At 39.4% G+C, this 24,294-nt stretch overlaps 1 protein-coding gene across 6 annotated transcripts in view; it reads right to left on the reverse strand.

Moving 5' to 3' along the window:
- pcnx1 (pecanex 1) overlaps positions 1-24,294 on the reverse strand; it is a 297,449-nt gene that overhangs the window by 143,688 nt on the left and 129,467 nt on the right. For 3 of the 6 annotated variants that reach the window (XM_078563129.1, XM_078563128.1, XM_078563133.1), the window contains 2 exons: positions 7,640-7,769; positions 2,563-2,747 (listed from right to left, as the gene is read on the reverse strand). The exons of 1 other annotated variant lie outside the window; for it this stretch is intronic. In XM_078563129.1, the coding sequence (XP_078419255.1) occupies positions 2,563-2,747; positions 7,640-7,769 (315 nt within the window). Of the gene's footprint in view, positions 1-2,562; positions 2,748-6,950; positions 7,058-7,639; positions 7,770-24,294 lie in introns of all 6 variants that reach the window. 2 more of the 6 variants (XM_078563131.1, XM_078563130.1) reach the window with 2 other exon arrangements.

Consider the following 24,294-nt stretch of genomic DNA (forward strand, 5'->3'; position numbering starts at 1 on the left):
AGTCAAGTCTAGGTGTAGCAAAGGCATGAATGAGGGTTTCAACAGCAAATGAGCTGAGACAAGGCATAGTCGGGTAATGCCATGGAGGTGGAAAAAAGGGGGTCTTAGTGATGGTGCAAGTATGTGGTCAGAAGCTCATTTTTTAAAATTCATTTACGGGATGTGGGCGTTGCTGGCTAGGCCAGCATTTATTGTCCATCCATAATTGCCCTTGAGAAGTTAGTGGTGAGCTGCCTTCTTGAACCACTGCAGTCCCTGCAGTGTAGGTGCACACAGTTAGAGAGAGAGTTCCAGGCTTTTGATAGAGATCATCTCAGGGTCAAACATGACACCGAGGTTGTGAACAGTCTGATTTATTCAAAGATGGTGGCCAAAGAGAGCACTGAGTCAGTAGTCAGGGAACATAGTTTGGAGCAGGGACCAAAGGCAATGGCTTTGGCCTTCCCAATATTTAATTGATAGAAATTTCTGCTCATCCAGTGCTAGATATAGAACTAGCAGTCCAATAATTTAACAACAGTGGAGTAGTCGAGAGAGGGTGGTGGTGAGGTAGAGCTGGGTGTCGTCAGTGTACATGTGAAAATTAGCACTCTGATTGTGGACAATGTCAGTGAGGGGCGGCATGTAGGTAAGAAATAGGAGGGGGGTCAAGGATTGATCCTGGGGGATAGGAGAGCTAATGGTGTGGCGTAGGAAGAACGACCACTGCAAGTAATCCTCCGGCTAGTTGCATAAGAATGAAATCAGCCGAGAGCAGTCCCACCCAACTGGATGACAGTGCCGAGGCATTGGAGGAGGATGCTATGGTTAACCCTATCAAAAGCTGCAGACAAGTCGAGGAGGGTGAGGAGGAATAGTTTTCCTTTGTCACAGTCACACAGGGTGTCATTTGTGATTTTGATTAGAGCCGTTTCAGTACAATGGCGGTGTGAAAACCTGATTGGAGGGATTCAAAAATGGAGTTCCTGGAAAGGCAGGCAAAGGTATGGGAGGCGACAACACATTCAAGGGCTTTGGAGAGGAAAGGGAGGTTGGAGATGTGTAGCGACAAGGGCTGTTTCTTTTGAGGAAAGGAGTGATGACAGCAAATTTAAAAGGAGAGAGGTAGAACACCTGAAGACAGAGAACCTTTAACACCATCAGCTAATGTGGGAGCCAAGAGGGGAACTTGACTGATCAGCAGTTTAGCGTGAATAGGGTTGAGGTGGCATGAAATGGATACCATGGACAAGATGAGCTTGGAGAGGGCATGAGGGGAGACAGAAGAAAAACAAGAGGAAGATGCAAGTCCAGAGCTAGGACAGGGGAAACTTGAGAGGATGCTTGGCCCAGTGGATCAGTGGAAAGAAGGGATGCAGCACAGCAACTGATTGGATGGCCTTGATTTTAGTGACAAAGAAGTCCATGAACTCCTCACACATTGGAGGTGAGGGTGGAGGAGACAAGGGAGAGGGGTTTAAAAATATAGTTACAGCCAATGGAGTTCTTATGAAAAGTAGGAAACACATAACCAATTTGCAAATAGCAACGTGATAATGACCAAATCATCTATTTTTTAAATTATGTTAGTTCAGGGTAAATATTTTCTGGGAAGCTAGGGAGACAGTGGGGCCTTGAAGCAGGATTAATACTTCATCTGTAATAAAGGTCCTATTCAAGAATTAATTTTAAATGTGAATATCATCCCAAAACAACAAAACAATAAGATTAGTCACTTCGAGAAGTGTGTTTTTTTTGTTGTTGCCGATTGTAACAACCCTTCGAATCAGACTTCTGTCTTTTGTATGAGCTTTCAAGCAGCTCAGAAACAGAAAAATAAACACAGTTTCTGACAAAAGTAAAGATTCTACTGTTTTCTTAGAAAAGATGATGCATCTCACTATCTTTATACAAAATCGTTCATCTTACCATTTAAACTCATACCATTCCTGATCACCCTGGGACATTTGTTGGAAATATCTGTCCTTTTTATTCTACTTTCATTTCTGCTGAATTGCATCCATTCCTTATGTACTCCGTGAAGAAAATGCAATAGATATTCAATGTAGCTGATCCCAACAAAATCCAAGGACAGGAAATACAAACCAAAATATAGGCATGTTCATTCTGGAGGTCATTGTACTCAATCTTCAAACACAAGCTTGAGCTGGTGAATGTTCAAAGCTGCATCATCTTTTTTAAGCATGAAGAAACTAAAAGTGGTAAGTTTAAAGAGACAGTACATCCTTAAAAAAAAATTGGGTCGAACTTTATACCCAAAATAAAATTTACTTATTGCATTAAACATTTAACACACTTGTATTAATTTGGGCAAACGTCCTACATCTCGTGTCCTTTTGGTGGACACGTACATCTGGCATCATTGCCAACTGCTTCTTCTGATGTTTGGGAAAGAGTTTTGACTCATGTACCTTAAGTAATACTGCAGATTTTAATTTTGATTTGAATTGGCCAATGTGATTCTCTAAAAGGAATACTATCTCTTTATTGATATGCTAATAAGAGGATATAATACTAATGGTAATATAATAAATAATTTGGGTAGTCTTCCAGGCAGCCTACCAAACCCATCCTGTAAACTGCAACCACCAACAGCAGAGGCATTGTCATGCGATGCTTCCAGGTGGACACTTCCATTCCTGACCAGTAGGGAGGCGCTAGCGCTAAGTACAGCGGCCTGTGATGGGGGACGGGACTGTATTTTGATCTGAGAAGTGGATGGCTGACCCTGCTGACTATCTTGAAGGCTACAGTAAAAAAGAGTGAATACGAAGACATCACATCAAAAGACAATGAGAGAAAACATTAATCTAACAGAATTGATCATGCACTGATTAGCGTGGGACCACAAAAGCACACTAAGAGTTCATATTTGGATAGTTCATGCAGTTTTATGCTTGCAAAAACAAAGAAAACAATCCATCAAATGAATCATTGTGAAGAGTATCAATAAGAAAGCACAAGGCAGAGAATTTTTAAAGCAGCAAATGGCTTTCAGACAATGGGCCAACATCCACCAAGTCAGCAGATGTCACTTTCTAAGTTACACCAACAATAAAATACAAATATATACTGTTGCATTTATTCCCCATCAGGCCTCTATAGTTGTTTTGCAGCGACAAGCTAAAATGTCTTGTGTGTAACATTGTAGCACAAATTCTATGCACTGAATGGATGGTGGAACACAAAGGAAAATATAAAAGCTGATAATGCATTGTGAAGTTCTAGGAGATGCCTTGTAATGGGGCAGACCAATATAAGAACAACGTCTGAATATGAATGGATGAATCTTGTGGCTTGTTGGCTTTCTAAATCTTCATTAAACCAACAACTAAGATACTCAAAACATGCAAAGTCCATTAAAATTTGCATTTTATTTGTATGTTGCAATATAAATTCTATGGGCATAATATAAACTGTTTTGTCCCCAAACCTGAGCTATAAAAGCTGGAGGGAAGAGAAAAGGATTAATTTAGCTTTAAATTTGAATGGGGTTCTAAACAGCAAATTATAGAGGATAAGCAAAGCTTAAGTCCCCTTGGTATTCCATAGACGTGTGAGGTAGGGTATTGGATAATGCATCATACACTCCCAAGGCTAACAACAGCATCTCCCAAAAATACAATGGCACTGGGTTACTTATTAATTGCCCATTGCTTATAAAAATATTTTTTTTTTAAAACGTGCATCTCTGCAAAGCTAACTTATTCCACTTATAATAAGACAGATATGATTTGGAAATATATACATGCAACATCAATCAGGAATAGCAGACTTCTGATACATATTGAACAAGCACACAGAAACAAGTATAATACTGTCCACTTGAATCTTAATCAGGTTTCACCATACGTACTAAATGTTAACTGAGTTTTTGCCATTCTTTGACTTGAAAGGTGTCATTTCCAACAAGTACTATGTATAGGTCCGAGATGATTTATGATTATGTGCAGCTTCGGTAAATCTTTTTAACCTTTCCCAAAGATTGTATGATCGAGGGAGTGTAGTCAGTTGGGCTGATTATGCATATAGGTTGCACCATGTCAAGGCAGGAAAAGTTTGATGAACTAACTCTTCCTTTCCTGTCTTTTTTTTTTAAAAGCATTATTTATTTGGATTATTATTTTTACCCAAGTTAAATCTCATGAATTAAATATTCTGACTATTTTTCAGATGATCATCACTAAGTCAAGTGATTTTTGCTATCTCAGATCCACTCCATAGCCACCGTTTTAACTGTCTCCAGCTCTTTTAATGTAAAGTTCTGGAACTCAGGCAGCAAATCATGCTACTTGCAGTCAGTGTAGAAATTTGCAGGATGTTGTACCACTCAAATCACTGATTCTCTGAATCGTTCAATTGAAATGGCTCAAGAGTTACAATTCAGTACAATTCCCTTTATAAATATTTGGTAAAATTTCTTTCCTACAAAGAAGGATTTACAAAAAAAAAAATCAGTTGACTTCAATTTTTCAAGTTCTGGCTTCAGGATTGTCCAGAACAAGTAGCAGCTTCTTGATCTTTGAAAAAGTGTTTCATGGAAAGGAACTTTCTTTTGATAAAATTGTTTCCCATCTCCCTGAATTTTTAATACTAAAGATATTTGCTGCGGTTAAATTAAACGGTTCTGATTAAATTAAGAAATTATTTGAATGTGAACAGGCACGAAGATGTAACAAAGTCTATAAAGAGAACTAGATCCATCGTGAATTCCATTGTACTGTACAAAGTTTTCCATTAAGATAAGGAAATTGGAAGTGAGAAAAGGACATTTGGTCCATCAAGCTAGTTCCATCTGGGTACTGCATCATGCATCTGAACCCTCCTTCCCCACTGTTGAGCTTCTATTTTAAAGAAGACGCTGTATAAAACGCTGGTTAGGCCACAACTGGAGTACTGCATGTAGTTCTGGTCACCACATTATCGGAAGAATGTGATTGCACCGGAGAGGGTGCAGAGGAGATTTACAAGGATGCTGCCTGGGTTGGAGGGTTTGAGCTATGAGGAAAGATTGGATAGGCTGGGGTTGTTTTCCTTGGAGCAGCGAAAGTTGAGAGGGGACTTGATAGAGGTGTATTAGATTATGAAGGGCATAGATAGGGAGGATAGGAAGGCACTTTTTCAATGAGTAGAGGGGTCAATAACCAGGGGGCATAGATTTAAGGGAAGAGGTAGAAGGCCAAGAGGGGAGTTAAGGAGAAACGTTTTCACCCAGAGGGTGGTGGGAGTCTGGAACTCTGCCTGAAAGGGTGCTTGAGTCAAAAGCTCTTGTAACAGAAGAAGTATTTAGATATTCACTTGCATTGCCACAGCCTCCAGGGTTATGGGCCAAGCGCTGGAAAATGGGATTAGTGTTGTCAGATCTTTGTTGACCAGCACAGACACGCTGGGCTGAATAGCCTCCTTCTGTGCTGTAAATGTCTGAGTCTATAAGACTAAGTTCTATCTCTTATCCTCCCTAAAAATAAAATCAAGCTGTTCGTGGAGTACAAATATGTAATCCGATAATTGTTTTGTACATATGCAATTTTGTTAACACAGGTCAAAACAAATCCAAGAGTTTACAGATTAAAAAGAGAGATACTGAAAAGCTTAAAATGATCCAGCTTCAAGATTGCAATTGTTGCTCTGCTTGCACAAAAAGACTGGCCTCTTGTTTTAATTTGGTTACAAAATCTAAAATGTTTAAGTTAAACAAAGTATGTGGCTATGAGGTGGCAGGCATATTATATTACTGTGCCAGGTGTTCTGGTGAAAGTGGTCAGCCATGGATTTATAAACTTGACTCTAGCAAGTCCGAGTCTTAGCCAGAATACTTGGAGAAATGGTGCAGGGAAATAAAAGTACATGCAAGCCTAGGTAATTCAATTTCTCACATCTCCAACTTTTAAATGCCAGTTTCAGGGATGTAGTGGTGAAGGCTTCAAAGGTTTTCAGCTAGGAATAGTGTATCATGTGAAGAATAAAGAGTAAATGGGATGGAGGGGAAATCTGTGTGATGATAAGCAAACAGCTAGGTCATGTAGCCCTCTTGAATGCATTGGTGGGTAAAAGCATCAACTGGCGTAGATCTAAACCACATAGACCAGAAGGTCTCATGTTTGACTGCCAGTCTGTGCTTAGTTAACGTCAGCCAGGGTAGTAATGATTTACCTGCATGTGGGCAGGTGGGGAAGGGGGAGGTGGTGAAGAGGGGAAATTAGCCATGGTTCCTATTCCTGGCAACTACTTAAGTGAATTCTGTTGGAAAGTAAGCATGTGGCTGTCAAGTGAAAACAAGATTGTTTCACTGTCATACATTATTAGAGACATTTACTTTTTGTTCTTCCCTTGCTCTCCTTTTCCTTGGCTCTATACTTGCTTAAAAATGTTCAAATTTTCCAGTTCTGAGGAATGGTCGTTGACTTGAAAACATTAGCTCTGTTTCTCTCGCTTCAGGTGCTGCCTGACTTGCTGTGTGCTTCCAGCATTTTCTGTTTTTAAACTGAGTTGCGGTGTCTTTCAATGTTAAACAGTCTGCACAGATTCATTGTCCAACCTTGCAGATGTCACTTGGGAGAAGTACCAGAGGGCTGCCAGTATCATTGAGGAGGGAGAATGAGAAGGGGAAAATAGCTAGGTTTTCACAGATTGCATAACTTGCACATTTCTTAACAGATGTTGAAATTAAAAATTTTGCTCCAGAATTTTCTGCTGCTGTCGTTCACGTGGTAACACATTTAAAATACTAATTAGCAATAGTTCTTTTTCTGTGAAAGGCTATAAATTACATATTAACCCACGTCACAGGTCATTTACTGGAAAATCATTTATCAGGAACCACTCAGTGAGCATGGTGACATCATGCTTTCCCTAAGTTACTAATTGCAAATATTTACAATTCTGAGCAGCAGTGGATAGAGCCTTTATTAAACACTAATGTTTAAAGGTTTATAATCCTGAAAACACACCTTCTATTTTGTCAAATTTATGCTGCTCCCCTTTGGCAAAATGGACCGTTCCACCGATCTCATCTTGGGTTGAATCCCAGCCATGCTCCTGTTCCAACTCACGACTTCTTCCATTGGAACAATTCATACAAAAAACAGGGAAGCAACATCATTTTGGCAACAACATTATAAAAGGTGTAGAGTCAAGATTCTGAACTGATAAAAATTGAGTTTTAATTAAAAACTCATTACTCATCAGAATTTATCAAGTATTTGGGCAGACTTGATTTATTTTAAGTGCTTGAACTCATGTACAGTATACTGCATTTCTGAAGACGGGCAGAAAAAAGGTAATGGTTTGCAGATTTTAGTCAACTATGAATTGAAAAACCACACTAACAATGCCTAACTTGTAGTGCAAGCACAAAGGATTTATTTTTCCAATTCATTAGGTGAGCGTCACAACAAACACCAGATAATGGTTAGGACATTTTTAAAATGGAGAAGCTATATCTTGGTCCAAGATCTGCAACATCAAAATTTTATGCACAGAGGACAACATGCATTTTCATCAAGCCAACATGCTTATGAAGTCATGCATTGACAGCCTTAAGGCACAGAGCATGCTAGTTTTTAAAAACAGCTGAGGAAATGACAGAATGGAAGAGATATTTGTGGCATGCATTTGGCTTGGTCATTTCATGTCATACCTGAGAGGTGATCCAATGAGCGAGGCTGGAGGGGTGGGATTACTCCCCGCATTGTGCCGCCGCCGTACGGCTTGGCGCCTGAACGTACTGCGTTCACGACGAAAAGTAACCGTCTCATCAGTGGTTTGGGCTGGCACAGCAAGACAGGTGTAAGCAAGACAGGCATTAACAACTCAGTCAAAAAACAGAATGAACAATTCTGTTCCGGTCACGTTAAATAGCTATTTATTTACACAGGTCATCCCTAATGTAGCATTTTTACACCAAGTGGCACTCAAGTTCATTGTAATGGAACAGATTTTGTTACTTATATCAGAGAACTTTAATACCCTCTCTTTCTGAGTTGCTCCTGTTAATTTCAATATGTCCAAAGATTAAAAGCTGTAAATTGATGTAAAATATATAATGCACTACAAACCAATGTATTACCAGAAAAAAGTCAAGATAATAACAAATAGTTATTTAACTTACATGCCGTTGCTGTGGATTTTATTTGTATGAAAATTAACCAGCTCAGCTGATACCCAAAGGTATTAAGAAGATTAAGTCAAGCTATGGAAATAAATGTTACAAAAGCATAAATCCTTGATCAAAGATTTACTGCTGAGATGTGGCAATAAGGAGAATTAGATTTGCTGCTCAATCCAAAAAGAATGGAAGAAGAGTGTGTAGTAAATCTAATTTTTAATATACTTATTACAACTATTATGAATGATCTTGCTGATCAATTTCAAACCCTATCCGTCGCTATAGCTTTTAAAAGTAGATATTATGGAAGATTAGCTAAATACAGTCAATTGTCATAGAGTGGTGAAATTAGATCTATTAGCCACATTCTGCCATTTAATAAATTTCTGATCTCAGCAATGCCACTTTGGGGAGGTGCTACATTACACCTTCTCATATGGAAGGGCACATCAGAGGAAATCTCATCTCAACCCACTTGTGCATATCTTCAAGCAACTAGCTTTAGCGCTGGTTTACCACAAGCCTAGGCAGAAAAGAGGGTAAAAATTATCAAGTCAGGTGTATAAAGAACAGTGCAGAATACCAACTGCAGTTAATGAGTTAAAAGCAAAATACTGTGGATGTTGGAAATCTGAAATAAAAACAGAAAACGCTGGAAAAACTCTGAAGAATAGTCATACAGATTCGAGACGTTAACTCTGTTTCTCTCTCCACAGATGCTGTCAGGCTTGCTGAGTTTTTCCAGCATTTTCTGTTTTTATTGCAGTTAATGAGTGTTGCTAACATTTTTTTAATCATACTACTGTCAAAATGTTACAAGTCCTAACATTTTCTCTCACAAATACCAGTAGAATTGCCAAAATATTCCATAATCCCAGATTTTCATCGCTCCATCATTGGCAGATGCACCTTAGGCTGCCTTGGCCCTGAGCTCGGAATTCCCTCCCGATACCTCTCCACCTCTGTCTCCTCCTGTCAGACTCTCTTTAACCAAACTTTTGGTCATCTAAACATCTTATGTGGTTCTGTATCAAATTTTCATAAATAATTATCCTGTGAAGCGCTTGGGGACGTTTTACTATATTAAAGACACAATATAAATGTCAGTTCTTGTTGTTATGATGCTAATATTTTAATTCAAGGATGGAATGAAGTATAAATGCGCAGCCAGCAAGACTTCAACGTACACAGTAGTACAATACAAACTTTTGCAACAAGAAAATTGGCAAATAATGTGATGACAAAAGAACCCCAAGTGGAAATCATTGGAAGTCTCACCATCAGTCTACAGTTGAAAAATAACATTAAATTAACTATGATAGCTATTTTTCCTCTTTCCATTTCAACTTTGTTAACAGCAAGTTTGATAACATTATTATGAGGGCTGAATGAAGAGCAAGAGAGGTAGAAAGGTGGTTGTGACAAAAATGAAATATTTGTCTCAGCAGGACAGGCAGTATTTGTGGAGAGAGAAAAAGAGTTAACAACATTTCAGGTCAATGAACCAGTTCTGACTAAAGGTCTTGGAGCTGAAATGTTAACTCTCTTTCTCTCGCCACAGATGCTGCCTGACCTGCTGTGTATTTCCAGCAATTTCTGTTTTTACTTTAGATTTGCAGCACCTGCAGCAATATGCTTTTGTGAAATATTTTCCTATTGTCTTACTTCACTACTGGTTCCACTAACACTATTACAAATCATAAGGAGGCAGACTATCCTGCTCAGTACCGAGGCAGAAAAGCTTGGCAGGGCACAGAGCAAAAGCACATATCATAAACATGGGCACAAGCTGCTCACGATTTTCCATCCAGTAACAATTATTCAATGAAAGTCACAAGCAACTCAAGTCCAAATTAGGAAAAAGCCTTTCTGCCCCACCAGGCCGTCATAGCTGAGTGCTAAAGAGGAAAATTTGCTCCCAGAAGTTTAAAAACAAGCTACAGTAAGAGGCATGCTCCCAGACTAACTCCATACAAATTGCAAGAATTGTCTGCAGGGCTATGGAAAGCATGACGGAAAAGCCAAATGCATTCAGACAAGAACATATTGGGTTGGAATTCATGGTCAGCGGTGAAGCAATGGCACTTGCCGCTGATCCTGAAGAAAGCTGCCCACAAAGACCGTGCAATCCATGCAGCGTAGATTTCCCATTTCCTGACATCAATTTGAACCTAGCACCAAGTCAAGAGGATTCCCCAGCATCTACAGTGGTGCTGTTATCAAGCAGGATAATCAGCCAGTTGCATTGAAGTACTCTCAGCCAGCAAACCACTGAATCGCTTCACTTTTAATTTTAAATTGTACAGATAAAGAATTTAAAAAACTGGAACATATACATGAGATTAAGGTAGAAGCTAAAACAGCAAACAAGCTTTTGTATAAACAAAAACAAATACTTTAAAACTGTGTTTTTTTTTTAAATCATAATGGAGACTGTTGACATTCAACAGATATAAAATTACTCTTTCAGGCAAGTGAGGCTGTCTGGTAATAGAAACATAGAAACTAGGAGCAGGAGTAGGCCATTCGGCCCTTCAAGCCTGCTCCGTCATTCAATATGATCATGGCTGATTCTCTATCTCAACAACATATTCCCGCTTTCCCTCCATACCCCTTGATCCCCTAGTATCCAAAAATTTATCAATTTCTTTCTTGAATATACTCAGTGACCCGGCCTCCACAGGCTTCTATGGTAGAGAATTCCACAGGTTGACCACTCTCTTGAATGAAGAAATTTTCCTCATCTCAGTCTTAAATGGCCTGCCCCGCATCCTGAGACTGTGGCCCCTGGTTCTAGACTCCCCAACCAGGGGAAACACCCTCCCTGCATCCAGTCTGTCTACCCCTGTTATAATTTTATATGTTTCAATCAGATCACCTCTCATTCTTCTAAACTCTAGTGAATACAGGCCCAGTCAAACCAATCTCTCCTCATGCAACTGTCCTGCCATCCCTGGTATCAGCCTAGTGAACCTTCACTGCACTCCCTCCATGGAAAGTATATCCTTTCTTAGGTAAGGAGACCAAAACTGCTCACAATACTCCAGGTGTGGTTTCACCAAGGCCCTGTATAACTGCAGTAAGATATCCCTACTTCTGAATTCAAATCCTCTTGCAATGAAGGCCAACATACCATTTGCCTTCCTAACTGCTTGCTGCACCTGCCTATTTACTTCTATTGATGGTGTACAAGGACACCCAGATCCTTTCGTACATCCACATTTCCCAATATATCACCATTTAAATAATACTCTGCCTTTCTGGTTTTCACACCGAAACGTATAACTTTACATTTATTCACATTATATGCATCAACCATGTGTTTGCCCACACACACACACTTGTCCAAATCGCCCTGAAGTCTCTTGCATCCTCCTCACAACTCCGCCCAGTTTTGAGTCTTCAGCAAACTTGGAAATATTGCATTTGCTTCCCTCATCCAAGTCATTCATATATGTCGTGAATAGCTGGGGCCCAAGCACTGATCCCTGCGGTACACCACTAGTCACCGCCTGCCACCTGAAAAAAGACCCATTTATTCCCACTCTCTGTTTCCAGTCCGTCAACCAATTCTCAATCTATGCCAGTATATTACCCCTAATCTCATGTACTTTAATTTTGCCCACTAGCCTCTTATGTGGAACCTTATCAAAAGCCTTCTTGAAATCCAAATACATCACATCCACTGGTTCTCCCTTATCTATTCTACTCGTTACATCCTCAAAAAACTCCAGTAGATTAGTTAAGCATAATTTCCCTTTCACAAATCCATGTTGACTTTGTCTAATCGCGTTAATGCTTTTCAAGTGTTCTGTTACCACGTCTTTTATAATCGACTCTAGCATTTTCCCCATTACCGATATTAGGTTAACTGGTCTGTTTCTTCTCTCTTTTTTTTAAATAGTGGTGTTACATTTGCCATCCTCCAATCTGTAGGAACTGCTCCAGAGTCTACAGAATTTTGGAAGATGACCACCAATGCATCCAATATTTCCAGGGTCACTTCCTCCAGTACTCTGGGGTGTAAAATATCAGGCCCTGGGGATTTTTCAGCCTTTAACCCCATTAATTTCTCTAGCATCATTTTTTTTTGTTTTACTAATACTGATTTTCATCAATTCCTCCCTGTCACCAGGCCGTTGGTTCCCTAGCATTTCTGAGAAATTATTTGTGTCCTCTTTTGTGAAGATAGAACCAAAATAGGTGTTAAATTCTTCTGCCAATTCTTTGTTCCCCATTATAATTTCCTCCATTTCTGACTGTAAGGGGCCTACATTTGTCTTCGCTAATCTTTTTCTCTTCACCTATTTATAGAAGCTTTTACAGTCAGTTTTTAAGTTCCTTGCAAGTTTACTCTCACACTCCATTTTCCCCTGCTTGATCAATCTTTTTGTCCACTTTTGCTGAATTCTAAACCGCTCCCAATCCTCAGGCTTGCTGCTTTTTCTGGCAATTTTGTGTGCTCCTCTTTGGATCTAATACTATCCTTAATTTCTTTTGTAAGCTATGGTTGAGCTACCTTTCCCATTTTACTTTAGCGCCAGAGAGGAATGAATAATTGTTGTAATTCATGCATACGTTCCTTAAATATTAGCCTATCCACTGTCAACCCTTTCAATAAGGTTCCCCAATCCAGCATTCCCAACACGCACCTTATACCCTCGTAGTTCCCTTTATTTAGATTCAGAACCCTAGTTTCAGATTCAACTTCTTCACTCTCCATCCTAATGAACAAATCTATCATTTTATGGTCGCTCTTCCCCAAGGGGCCCCGCACAACAAGATTGTTAATTAATCCTTCCTCATTGCACAATACCCAGTCCAGAACAGGCTGCTGTCTAGTTAGTTCTGCAATGTAGTAACTGTGAACTTAGCATACTGTTATAAACACAATTACACCTTATTCAACAAGGTGTAGCATTTTCAAGCGTTTTTAAACGCAAGACTAATAGTGAAACAGTGGAAGTTCTTGTCAGTTTATTCTGGGGGGCCTCTTAAGAACTGTAGAATTACTGACAGCAACCTGGATGGTTCCCCATTCAACTATGCATTTGTGAACTCCAGAAGTTGTGGTCAATTTCAGAGGAGTAATGACTCACAAATGCTGACATTTAACAGTCATGACTTCCGGCAAATCTGAGTCAATGTTTTATTTGTTCATGGAAAAAGCAGGTTGGGGATCAGGTGGCACATGGAATTGGGACTACTATTCATGAAGGATAAAAACCAACATGGACTGGTTAAGCAAACACTGAATCCCTTCACTTTTACAGTAATACTTTAACAGTAATACCTTCACACTAATAGCCTATTTGCTCCACAAGTCCATGTTGGTGTCCTAATCCCATGTGCCACTCAGTTCCCCATCCCGCTATCACCCTTTTGCTTCAATCACATATCTAGCCCGCTCTTCATTTTTGAAATGGCTTCTGCTTCAAAATCACCAACTTTGGTAGTTTATTCAACAAAATCACAATCCTGTGTGTGTAAACAAATGATTATTTTCTACCTTCTGTCCTAAATCCCTTAACATTTAAACATATAAACTATGCCTCCTATTTCTAGATCCCTCAATCGCTGAAAACAGCCTGTTTTTATCTACTTCTACCACTTCAGAATTTTAAACACATCTATCAAAGCACTTTAGAATCTCCCCTGTTCTACTAAACACAGCCCCAATTTTTCAGTTCTTTAACTGTATTTGCATATTCACACCTAGACAGGATACCAGTAAATCTGCACTGTATCCTCTATGTTGCCTCAAAACGCTTCCTTTAGTGTGAGGCCTTATTACTGTCCACAACATTCTAAATGTATTCTTACTAAAGTTATATAAACGTTCACTATTATATCTTGACCTTTATTTTCTATATCACTTGCCATACAAAACAGTATTCCTTTAGTTTTCTTTGTGGACTTATTCATTTCAGGTGATGCTTTTAATATATTGTGAACTTATAAATGCCTCTGCTCCTCCATATTACTCTGCTTTCATTTATCTAATTATTAATTTTATTTCGTTATTAAAATACCTCCTGTATTTATTAAATACAGTTCCCAATACTTACGGTTGTGTCAATGCAATTCACCTGCTAGAAGTGGTGGATGGTGTAGCAAACAAATGCTTGTGTGAAATAGTGGAGGCATAAATAATGAAGATAATTCTGAAATCAAAAGCAATATACTGGAGATGCAGGAAATCTGACATAAACAGGAAATGCTGGAAATATTCAGTAGCTCAAGCAGCATCTGTTGAAAGGAAAACATAGTAAGATTCAAATTGATGCCTTTTTTATCAGAGCTGGGAGAAGAGATGTAACAAGTTTTAAGCAAGTACAGATGCAGTGAAGGGTTCAGGGGTGGCCAGGGAAGAAAGGGCAAAAGGAAAGTGCTATGATAGGATGGAAAGCAGGACTGATTCAATGACAAAAGGGGATAATGGTGCAAAGCAACAGGCGATGGCAATGGGACAAGTAAAGGAATCAAAGATGGGGTCCAGAGTAGCTGCAAATTACAGAATTATTTCAAGCAACTGCAGTCCAAAAAGAATGGAAGCAGTGGTTACGATCTGAAATTGTGCAGTTCAAAAGGCTGTAAAGTGTTCCATAAGCTTCTGCTGAGCTCCATTAGAACAGTGTAGCAAACAGAGGTCAGAATGGAAGTGGGATGGAGCATTAAAATAACAAACAACTGAAAGCTCAGGGTCACTATTGCAGATCAAACGGAGGTGTTCCGCAAAGTGGTCACCCAGCCTGCGTTTAGTCTCCCCCAAAATAGAGAAAACTGCATCGTGAGCAGCGAATACATTCTACTAAATTGAAAGTACAAGCAAATCCCTGTTCCACCTGGAAAATGCTCTTTTCGAATGATGGGAAGAAGTAAAAGGGTGGGTATTTCATCCCTGTGCTTGCATATGAAAGTGCCATGGGAAGGGGAGGGGCTGTTGAGAGGTAACTGAAGAGTGGGCCAGCATCTCGCGGAAGGAACGGTCTCTTTGGAATGCTGAATGGAAAAAGGAAGCTATGTTTGAACTGGCATCATTCTGGAAGTGGCGGAGAATGATTCATTAAACGTGGAGGCTGGTGGGGTGGAAAGTGAGGACAAGGGGGAAGCCTGTGTTCTGGAACAGAGCGAAGGGGTGAGAGCAAAGGTGGGGGAAATAGCATGGACATGGCTGAGGGCCCCGTCAGCCATGTTGAAGGGAAATCCTTGATTAAAAGGAAAAAGGAAGATAAATTGGAAGCACTAGAATGGAAAATGGTATTATCAGAACAGATGCAAGGGAAACAAACTGGGAGAACGGATTACAGTCCTTACAGGAAGCAGGGTAAGAGGAGTGTAATCAAGGTAGCTGTGGGAGTCAGAGAGTTTATAGTGGATATTGGTTGATAGCTTATCCTCTCAAATCCTCAGGTAGAGAAGTCGAATAGGGGAAGGGAAGAGTCACAATGGGTCTTGCGAAAGGTGAGGGAGAGGTGAAAATCACAAGCAATGTCGCTAACATTTTTCAGATGCCGGCTGACCAGCTGAGTACTTCTAGCATTTTCTGTTTGATGTCCAGGAAAATTCTGTTCATCACATACACTGGATGATTCAGAAGCCTGCACCATCAACATTGTTGAGATTAAAGCCCTGGAATGGTAAGCTGTGTGTAGGAGGGAAAGTTGAATTTACTCTCTCATCTTAAAACTGTGCTGGAATTTGTAATCTAATTTTGGTAATTGGATCATATTTTAGCCCAATTTTTTCATTAGTTAAACAATTTGGCCTATGCAATCTCTTTCCAAAATTTAAAACGAAGCCAGAATGCATTCAGTTCAGCATGCCAGTAAGAAGGGCTTGCAACAGTGGCAATGTTCTAGAGGCTATGGGATGGTGGTGGGATATAGTCACACCTTAATGTGCTGTGAACAGCTGCTTGAACTGCCTGAAATAGCTGAATATAGTTTAAGTGTGCCTTTGTAATTGATGCCTATGGTCATGGCAAATGGTTTGTGACTTTCCCATAACCAGGGTAAGTGATGACAGCGTACATGGTGAGGATTGTACTGAATTTCACTTGCCACTTCTTTGTCCATCTTTAATGTCTTCCATGTGGCTTTCTTTGACTCTTGGATTATTTACTGAGTTTCCAAATCTATTACTGTCTATAAAGATACCCAAATCATTATTGTATACTTCAATCATTGTTGTACAGAGTTCATAAAAGTGTTTCCAGAACAGTATCACTACCAATCCCATGCACTGAGAAACTTCCATTAACTCTCACTCTGTTTTCTCCCTTCCAACTAATTTTGAACTCAAGTTTAGTTCAAGCAAATCCTACTCCTAATTCCACATCACTTAATCTTCTCCAATCCTCTCCCATGTAAATAGCTTCTCAAAGGCATTATGAAAGTTCATGTATACCAAATTCACTGCAATCCCCCCCATTCGCCATCTGTCAGTTCCTACTTGAGCTAAAAGAACCATCCCATGTTAAATTATCAGGCTTGGAATTATCTGAGTTACAGTTATTTAAAACCAAGTATCCGCAACTGTTCAACAGATCGAGCTGGTCAAATGAACAAGCTGGTCAAAACCTCCAGAGATAAAAGATAAGCTAGTTTAGCTCCCATACTGAGACTACAGGAATAGTAATTTTATAAATGACGTTTATAAATAAAGAACTCCACACATAGGCTGTGCCAATTTTTTGGTTCAAGGTTAACACAATATCTGTCACTACATTATAGTGCTCATATATATGCTTGCTCAGCTTTTATCTAAAAAGTTTCTTTGTTTGCAGGGAAGTTCTCACCATTGTCCTGGCCAATATTTAACATTCAACTAACATCACTATAAGCACAGTTTATCTGTGTTCTTGGGAACTTGCTGTGTGCAGATTGCCATATTTCCTTTATTACAACAATGACCGCACTTCAAAAGCACTTTGTCTTCAAAGCACTTTGAGGTCATTAAAGATGCTATATAAATGCAAGTCTTTTTAAACTTTGGAAATAATTTTCTTGCATTTGTATAGCACAAAACAAACATTTCCATAGCAAGTTACAGACCAGTTAATCAGGAGAACCATCCTGTTCTGTTACTAATAGTGCCATGGGATCTTTTATATCCACCAGATCAGGTGGACAAGTTTAATATTGTATCTGAAAAATGGCAATTCCGACAATGCAGCACTTGCTCAGCATGAACCACAACCTTCTAACTAAGAGGTGACAGAGTACCACTTAGCCAAAGTTGGTACCTGTTAGTTCAAGTCTAAAATAAAGTCTTCTGTTGTGAAGATCTGCATCGTTTCCAAAATGGAAGCAAGTTCCTGTGAAAATCCAGGATAGATGCATCAAAAGAGAGTATTTGGTTTGTTTCCTATGTTCACTGCCAGAAATTTACACAGATACTAGGGCTACTTAAGATGCTTCCTAGACAGTGGTGGGGGGCGGGGGGGGGGGGGGGGGCATGCAAGACTCACCGGACAAGAGAATTCGGAAATACATCAGCCAAAGTAGGATCATAACAGCGCTGATCTCCAGGAGTTAATGTACATTTATAATGATCTAGATTTTGGTTAGGAAGTGCATGGTAGGTTTTGAAAGGAAAGCGACTATATATTTGAAGCCACAATGAAAGGGCAGAAGGGTATGACAGAGTGGAGCTGGCAAGTATACAATAGCCTTGTGTGCTGTAAAATTCCAGAATTCTATTGAAGGGGAAAGATTACACAGGGCAAAATTTGATCATAGGTTTCATATTAAGTGGCTCCTGACTGGGCTCAAAATATTGTTCACTCCAAAAGTCATTCTCATGAGAATTATTTGTGCAAGTTTCCTCATTCTTATATTTCAGGAATACAAAACACAACTTGATAATGAGAATATTTTCCAAGGTACCAAATGCTTCTCTAGTTGAAGGTAATATTCTCCCCCCTTTTCTGTGCCAACCCCATGAAAGAGCAGGGAGGCAGTTTATAATCTGTCCTTTGCCAATACATCGCATTTCTCTGCCATAAGAGAATTGAGAGAGTGTCTGACATGACTTTTCACACCGCGGTATAGAACTTGGATCCTGCTCCAGATTTTCACTCACTCTTCTTTCCTCTCAACATTGTAACTGAGAGTAGGAACTCATTATGATGTTTTTGGCTCTTTTCCTCCCTTCTTTCCTTTTAACTCTCCAAAGTTTGCTCACTCTCACAGGTGAGGTCCAACTGTTCCAAAGTGCCTTGCTTGGTCTTAATATATAGTTCAACAGTTGATAACATGCCTTGAATAACAAAAAAAGCCTTGCTCCATTAATTATTTTTAAACTATTGAAGTTATGGCTCTGCCATCATGGATATGTATCCAGTACTCAATAAGCAATAGAACATTGTCAGATCTTCAGCAATCAAAGTGAACTCGTAACTATATTTTTTTAGAAATGAAAATATAAAATATATATAGCAGAGAAATGTTATCATCCCCTCAAATAAAAGGCCACAAAATCCATATGCTTATTTGTTTCACTGTAAGCTTCATTCTCTAGCAAACTTCATTAGAAACATAACTACTAACCTCATTCAAAATATAACACCGTAATTTTCAAAGTCTCAGTGTACTTGAAAATTGTTAGACTTCCTCTCGATCTTGTTACCAGGGCAACAGAATAACAAATTTTGCAACATATTTAATAAATGGGTAGAGATTGCATAAGTGGTTTTTTCAAAGTATTATGCCCTTGATTTAAAGGGATAGCTGTCAAACAGCAAAAAAAATATTTGTGTTGAATTTTTGTTTTAATTGGTATCCTTTATTTCTGTAGGCACATCTCAGGATAATGACCCACGGTCACAAGATATTTCTCAAAGGAAACACTTTCAATTAAGAGAGCAGGCATGCTGGCTTAGTAGATTTCATAGGGTGTGAATTATTAGGGAAAACGCAACAGGAAGTCTAAAGTACTAATTGGGTTGAATGGTTGCAGCTTTCATATTGCACAGCATGGATCGTATGACATTGTCAATGATTGGCAGTACATTTGAGCAAATGTAACCTTTTGTTATTGGATTCTATCCCGTTGAACTTCGGAGGTTTGGATTGCAATTCCATAAGGAGCCTGCTTCCCTGAATTTCCTAGGAATGGGGGTAGGATGGACTACCTGTTCTTTAACCAACAGAAAAGTTGTGTGTTTAAGATTACGTCAGCCAACAAAGGGGCTCAACAGGTTCTGAAACTCAGCATGTTCCATGGTCTAAGAAGTAACCTTCTGTTTTAAAGTCCGCAAATGGAGAGATAAACTGTTGCAATAAATTGGTGGTTGAAAGCTTGAATCTCAATTTGATAGCGTGTATATTTGTTTTGATTTTTAAAGAGTGGCAGCACATGATATATTCTGGTGATCGGTATACAGCACAGCATACTCTGTTACAATATGCCAGCTTTTGGTATTACTTGAGGGGAGCAGAAAAGGGGACACCCTGATTGTAAGGAAAAAGAATCAGGTATAGGCCATTCAGCCCTTCAAGCCTGTTAGCCTATTCTGTTAGGTCATGGATACTCTGAAGCTTAACTCCATTTAGTTATCTTTGCTCCATATCCCTCGATTCCATTACCTAACAAAAATTGATGTGTACGTTGTCTTGAAAGTTCCAACTGAATGTGAGGTCTGCTTGCTGTAGTGTTGGGTGACACTGCTGCCAAGCAATTGAAATGACCAAAACTTAGTACCTTGTTTCTCGCCAGGAAATAACAGTAGCCAAGCTACAAAAGAAAAGGGCAGGGGAATAAATTAACATTTCACAGCAATCAATGTTAGTCATTTTTGTTGTGCATGTGAATCATGCAACTTTATTGTTCATCAAGCTAGTGGGGAGGGGGGTGGGTGGCAGGGTGGTGGTGGTTAAACAATAAAAACTGTTCCAGTTTCATCTGCCATTTCAAATCCAGGGACATGGGCAAAAAATAAATTTGTTATACAGTTCTCATTATAAAGCTGAACTGAATAAATCTCCAGAACAGCAAAAAGATCACTGATGTCATCTTGAACGACTTACAAAATGATGATTTTGGCACAAAAATGCTACATCACCCGGGATATTTCATCTTTGGCAGCCTTCAGTCACATTGGGCAATGGTACGCGCCATCGTGGTCAACTTTGTTTATAAACATTGCCTGGTGTGGCTCGGGAGCCCCATTCTGGAATGGCTGTCTCTGCCACACTTGCTGCAGATGAAGACTGTGGGTTGAGAAGATGCAGGATTTGCTGGTCTCGGTTTTCTCTGGGTCCTCTTCTCGGCCAGCTGAACTTTCCATTTCTGCTCACCTCTTCCAATGTCCTACTAAACAATCAGCCTCCAGAGGTCACGGCTGTCAGTTACTGTCTCCCAGTTGTGTGTCAATATCCACCATCTTCATATCATACTTGCAGGTGTACTTGCAGAGGTATGGTGTCCGGCAGATCGTGACCCAGTGGCCAGTTCACCTTATATGGCTATCATCCATCTGATGAATACAATCAAGCCACCGCAGATGTCATTGGCTTAATAATGAGTGCGTGCTGACAGGATAAGCATGCTCCAGGATCTCTCAGTTGGTGACCTGGTCCTGCCAAGAGATGCCAAGGATACATCTGAGAAAGCAAAGGTGGAAATTTTTCAGCCTTTTCTCCTGCCTAGCATATATTGTCCAGGTCTCGCTACTGCATAGCAGTGCTCGGAGGATGCAAACTTGGTACACTCACAGTTTAGTGTTCTCAGTCAGGTTGCTGTTGTTCCACACTCTCTTACTTAGCTTGAACATAACAGCTGTCATTTTAGCAATGCGCGTGTTAATTTCAACATCAAGTGATAAGATTGCTGCTGATTGTGGAGCCCAGATATGTGAAGCTCTCAACAAATCCAGCATCACAGCATCCAGCATGATGTAATACTTATAAGCAAATAAATAAATTAGTTACATAATTATAATAAACTTATAATCTTATTAATCAATTTTTTTTTAATCTTTCCCTGCTCCCTTTTATTATTATGTAGTATGATTCTGTGTTTAGAAGAGAATTGAGTGCTCTCAGAGGTTAACAAGAAGCAAAAGAAGTTCAGTCTTTAAGCAATTATATATTTACATGCAAGGCGAAGAATATAAAGGAGGGGACATTATTCATATATCAGGTGCACTCATTGGGTGCATGCCAGTGTTACGGCTTGGAAACAACAAAGTGCATCAAGCGGCATTACCAAACACTATGACTACTTATTTACTTTTGAGTATTAAATATTCGTATGTGATGGATCATTTTTGTACCAAAATAAATCCTTTTCAGGTTATGCAAGACAATATCTGTGATGTTCTTGGTGTTCTGGAGATTTATTTAGTTGAGATAAACTGAGGCTGAGGCATCTTGTCTGAAGTATTTCTTTGTCATCTTACCAAACATTACTAGGATGGCAAAGAAATGCTTCAAGCTCAGTTCCTCTCACTGCACCTAATATGACATTTATTGGGTGAAACCACATTGCCTACTTTCAGCATATGAATGTTTAGTGCACTCAAATACTGTTCATTTGTTCACCATTTTAACAGAAGAGTTACTCCATTTATTTTCAACTGACACTGAGAAAAATGGGAGCACTATACCACGAGGCACATATTACTGTTATGCTCAAGTGGAAGGCCGCAAGGTGCAATTGCTGTACCGTCCTAAAGTCAATTGGGGGCATCAAGACAAACTGAGTTTCAATTAAGTGCACACAGGTTTCTATTTCACATTCTTTTTATATAAAGTGCAAGTCCTGAAGTCAATTTTTAAAAGTAAGTGCAGTTAAGCTGCAATGCAGATAAAAACAAAGGAACTAAGCAATAAGCATTAAGAATGTGTATGTTTACACTTCTATCTGACTGTGACAAAGGTAAACTATCTCTCCTTGTCCTTCTCGAACTATCTTCAGCCTCTGAGAAGGTTGACCACACCATCTTCCTCCAACGCCTCTCTGTCATTCAGCTGGGTGGGACTGCACTTGCCTGGTTTCATTCTTATCTATCTAATCACAGCCAGAATATCACTTGCAATAGCTTCTCTTCCCACACATGCACCATTACCTCGAGTCCCCTAAGGGTATACCCTTGGCTCCCTCCTATTTAAATAGAATGGTTACTGCACAGGGGCCGGCTATTTGGCCCATCATGTCCGTGTTGGCTTTCTGCAAGAGCAAATCAGCTTGTCCAACTCCCCAGACTTTTCCCAGTAGCACTGCAAATTTTCTCTCTTCAGATACTTATCCAATTCCCTTTTGAAAGCCACAATTGAATTTGCCTTCACCACACTCTCAGGCAATGTATTCTGGACCGTAACCACTCACGGCGCAAAAATATTTTTCTCATATCACCATTGGTTCTTTGCCAATCATCTTAAATCAGTGTCCTCTGGTTCTTAACCCTTCTGCCAACAGGAACAATTTCATTCTTTATATGCTATCTAGCCATCTCTATCAAATCCCCTCTCAACCTTCTCTTCTCGAAGGAAAACAACCTCAGCTTCTCCAATCTAATCACATAACTGAAGATCCTCAGCCTTTCTGAAGAAGTCATGTTGGACTTGAAAAGTTAACTCTTTCTCTCTCCACAGATGCTGCCAGGCCTGCTGAGTTTTTCCAGCACTTTTATTTCAGATCTCTTTTGCTTGCATTCAATTCATTCAGTTTTCAAATTTTTTTTAAACTGAAAAGAACCCAGTAATTGAAGAAGGAACAGCAATTTCTTAAAGAATGAGCATTTCAAACACAAAGGACATCATCCTCACATAGATTTAAAAAATCTTTAGCAATGTCAATAAAAGTTTGGAGCTAAAAAATTTTGATCAAGCTTTCTGTCATCACAAAATCCATCGCACCTGTAATAAACATTGCTATCGTGTTGGGCGACAGTCAGCTTGGGCATCAGACTTCCTGGAACCATACTCTAACTTTTAACAATGTGCAGAGCCTTCTCAGAAAAATATAAGGATCTTACATAGATCTGTTTTGTGACTAAGGAACAACTAATCCCAAGAATGAAATAACAAAGTAGAAATGAGTGGCTTTTCCAAAACATATATAGCTCAGTGACAAATTTTGCCTTTTAACGTTCCTGTGAAAAACCTTACGGCATTTTGTCACATTACAGACACTACATACATACAGGTTGTAATACTATAACATAATTCAACAGCAAAATCAGCTGCATTTCATTACATTGCCCTTTCGAGAATTTCAATAAAGTGCAATGATGGGTAGATGAAATTTCTAGATTGTGTTCATTTGAACTTTGAAAAACACTGAGCAGTACAATTGTAATTTACCCTTTCAAGCTTGTTTTGTGTTTGGAGACTTTGCAGGGTTTTGAGGTAGATACATGAAGTACTGGGTGGACTACATATCATTATGTGTATCATACAAGAAGCATTATGACATTTGCTTGTCAGCTGTGGCTCAGCTGGTAGCACACATGCCTCTGAATCATGAGGTCCACACCAGGACTTGACCACAAAAATCAAGGCAGTACTGAGGGAGTGCTGCACACTGTTGGAGATGTTGTCATTGGATGAGAAGTTAAACTGAGGCCCTATCTGCCTGTCAGGCAGATGTAAAAGAAACCATGGCATATTTTGAAAAAGAGCAGGGGAGTCTTGGTGTGCAAGCCAATATTTATCCTCAATCAACATCACACAAAACAAAAACAGATTATCTGGTCGTTATCACATTGCTGTTTGTGGGAGTTTGCATATAGGTAGTCGCATTTCCTACATTACACCAGTGGCTACACTTGAAAAGTACTTAATGGTTGTAAAACATTTTGAGATGTTGAGTGGTTGCAAAAAGCATATTTAAATTTAAGTCTTTCTTTTCTTCAATATTAAAAAGTTTATTCCCTTCGCTGCAAGTTTTCCCTCTCTGTTCCACTGATTTAAAAAAAGTCCGAAATCTGGTGTAAACTGGTGTCTGCTACACACTTATACTCTCACAAACCAAAACCAAAGTCAGGACAATGTAGGTCAGCAGACTGTAGCAGTGACTACAGCTCAGATATCAAGACTCTGGAATAGGTGGAAGGGAGAGTAATCAGTTGTAAAAGTTCATATATTTAACCCAGTTTTAAATGATAAGGTATATTAAAGTTCCTCATTTCTACAATTACTGAAGTTCACAATAAGTACACTGATTTCTATCAAAGTAGG

The sequence above is a fragment of the Cetorhinus maximus genome, chromosome 18, assembly GCF_964194155.1.
Source record: "Cetorhinus maximus chromosome 18, sCetMax3.hap1.1, whole genome shotgun sequence".
In the NCBI taxonomy this organism is placed as follows: Eukaryota; Metazoa; Chordata; class Chondrichthyes; order Lamniformes; family Cetorhinidae; genus Cetorhinus; species Cetorhinus maximus.